The sequence below is a fragment of the Gadus macrocephalus genome, chromosome 22, assembly GCF_031168955.1.
Source record: "Gadus macrocephalus chromosome 22, ASM3116895v1".
Lineage (NCBI taxonomy): Eukaryota > Metazoa > Chordata > Actinopteri > Gadiformes > Gadidae > Gadus > Gadus macrocephalus.
The window spans coordinates 10,710,469-10,712,968 of NC_082403.1; the positions used below are offsets into that span (position 1 = coordinate 10,710,469).

At 55.6% G+C, this 2,500-nt stretch overlaps 1 protein-coding gene across 5 annotated transcripts in view; it reads left to right on the top strand.

The window, feature by feature from the left end:
* Positions 1-2,500, top strand: part of LOC132451159 (trafficking kinesin-binding protein 1-like) — a 29,755-nt gene that overhangs the window by 25,288 nt on the left and 1,967 nt on the right. For all 5 annotated transcript variants that reach the window (XM_060043492.1, XM_060043490.1, XM_060043489.1 and 2 more), the window contains 4 exons: positions 446-775; positions 1,259-1,364; positions 1,558-1,683; positions 2,216-2,500. The exon at positions 2,216-2,500 is cut by the window's right edge and continues 1,967 nt beyond it. In XM_060043492.1, the coding sequence (XP_059899475.1) occupies positions 446-775; positions 1,259-1,364; positions 1,558-1,683; positions 2,216-2,500 (847 nt within the window). The remainder of the gene's footprint in view (positions 1-445; positions 776-1,258; positions 1,365-1,557; positions 1,684-2,215) is intronic.

The window sequence follows — 2,500 nt, forward strand, 5'->3', positions numbered from 1 at the left end:
AGGGGGATATGGGTGGGACGGGATTTCATTGGGGATATTTCAGCAGAAAAGGTTATTTAACTTGATGAAAAACTATAAAAAGCCGTATTTAACCCTTTTGCATCTCAAATATTGGATGAAATCTTATACCGACACAGTTGTAGCTACGAGTGTACTATGTATATTCCTAATCTTACATAAAACATACAAAGACACCATTAAACGATTACCAGGATACAATATTGTTATCGCAGAGGATATTGCTTTCGCTTTTAGTTTAGACTCTACTGCCCCCTAGTGAGACGAACAAGTAGTAGCATTCACCATCGGCATTGAATACGTATCATCAAGAAATGATCTATTGTTCACTATGAACCTTACTCAAGGCCTTAATGTGAATGGATTTCATTGAACCGTGGGCCAGGCAGCATGTGACCAGCGCGTGTCCCCCCCCCCGTGTGCGTAGGGTCGGCCACGCTGCACCACTGGCAGCAGCTGGCCCAGCCCCACCTGGGGGTGATCCTGGACGCGCGGCCCGGGGTCATCCCCAAGGGCTACCGGCCGCTGGAGCTGGAGCTGGAGCAGGCGTTCCCCTGGGGCGGCCTGGAGGAGGACGAGCCCGGGGAGCAGTACTTCCAGAACCTGCCCACCACCTCGGCCACCGCCTCGCCCATGGTGCCCTGTCCCACCAGCACGGCCCTCCCCCCCGGCCCCGCCGAGGGGGAGGGCCTGACCCCCCTGCCCGGCCCCGGCACCCCCTCCCCGTCGCCGCACCTCGCCAACACGGACCCGCTGGGTGAGTACACACGCACAAACACGCACGCACACGCACGTACGCACGCACGCACGCACGCACGCACGCACGCACGCACGCACGCTCACACACACACACACACACACACACACACACACACACAGACACACACACACACACACACACACACATACATACACACACACACACACACACAGGTGCACTCATACACACAGGCGTACGCACACAGATGCACTCATACACAAACATATACACACACATACATCCATAAACACACGCAAACACAGGCACACGCACACACAGGCACAAGCCAGACACCCACACACACTTATTCACACACGCATACACAGACACACGCACACACACACACACATTCACATGTACGCACACACACACACACACACACACACGCATAAACACACATTCACATACACACACTCACAAACATGGACTTTGTTTGTAATAAATATGATGTGTGTGTGTGTGTGTGTGTTGGCTGGACAGCTGCATACTACCCAGGGAAGTGCATGGCGCATACCAGCTCCACCTACACCTTCACCACCTGCCGGATCCTGCACCCCACCGACGAGCTGACCCGCGTCACCCCCAGGTACCCCCACCACACCCCCACCCCACTATTATCCATGTGGTACGGTACCATGTGTGTCGTCTGAACGGCCTTCCAACAGAATGGGACGACACATGAACCATCAGAGGTCAATGAACTATCTCTATGTGTCTGTACATTGTACATATAATAATATGCATTCTTCTTCCCTCTCCTTCCTCCTGGCTCGGGGCAGTCTGATCTCGGGCCCGGCCACCTCTTCCTGTGTGATGACCAGCAGCCTGTTGGCCACGCCCATCGCCACGCCCTGCACCCCACGGCGACTCGGCATGATCCCCTCCGAGTCCTCAACCAACCTCAGGCAAGCCCCCGATCGATGGAGACCACCTCCAGAGAAACTCCGGCTCCTCCCCACGCCTCCAGCCCCACACAGACACAACACGTGTTAGCTTGGGAAACATAGCTAGCATAGCTTTGCATGAAAGCATAGCTTTGCATGCATATTATACAGCGATAGCAAACCAAAATAACAATATGGGCACGTGTTGGCGGTTCAGTGCATAATTTGGGCATGATTTATTGAGTAATGAAGCATCAAATATATGTATTATAAACTCAAAAGAAGAAAAACACCAAATAAAGCAGTGAATTTAAATTGCACATTGCGAATGGAGGCACAGGCCACACTGACCGTCTGACTGTGTGTGGTGCCACCTGGTGGTTTTCATTCATGTTCCATGTTATTAAACGCCTGTGCAGTGTTGCCAGATTGGGCCCGATTTCACTCCCAATCTGGCAACCCTTGCTGTAGCGCTCTGCACCCAGGGTTGCCGGATTGGGCGGGAAATCGGGCCCAATCTGCCAACACTGCGCCTGTGTTACTTCTTCTACAGGGACGCCACGCGCACCACCAGCACCTCCCTGGGGCTAGTGCGCCTCCTGCAGGAGAGAGGCATCTCTGCGGCCATGTACCACCACCAGAGCCAGGGCCTGGAGCCCCCGCAGGGCAGCGAGGGGCTGCTGTTCAGCACCTCCGTCACCCCCCACCGCGCCCGCCCTTCCACCCCGCCCAACTCCCCCACCCGGTCGCGGGCCGGCGGGAGCGGGGGCTCTGCGGCGGACCCCGGCGGGGGCAGCGGAGAAGAGACGCCGCTGGGCTTCGACTTCAAGGGCCCCCC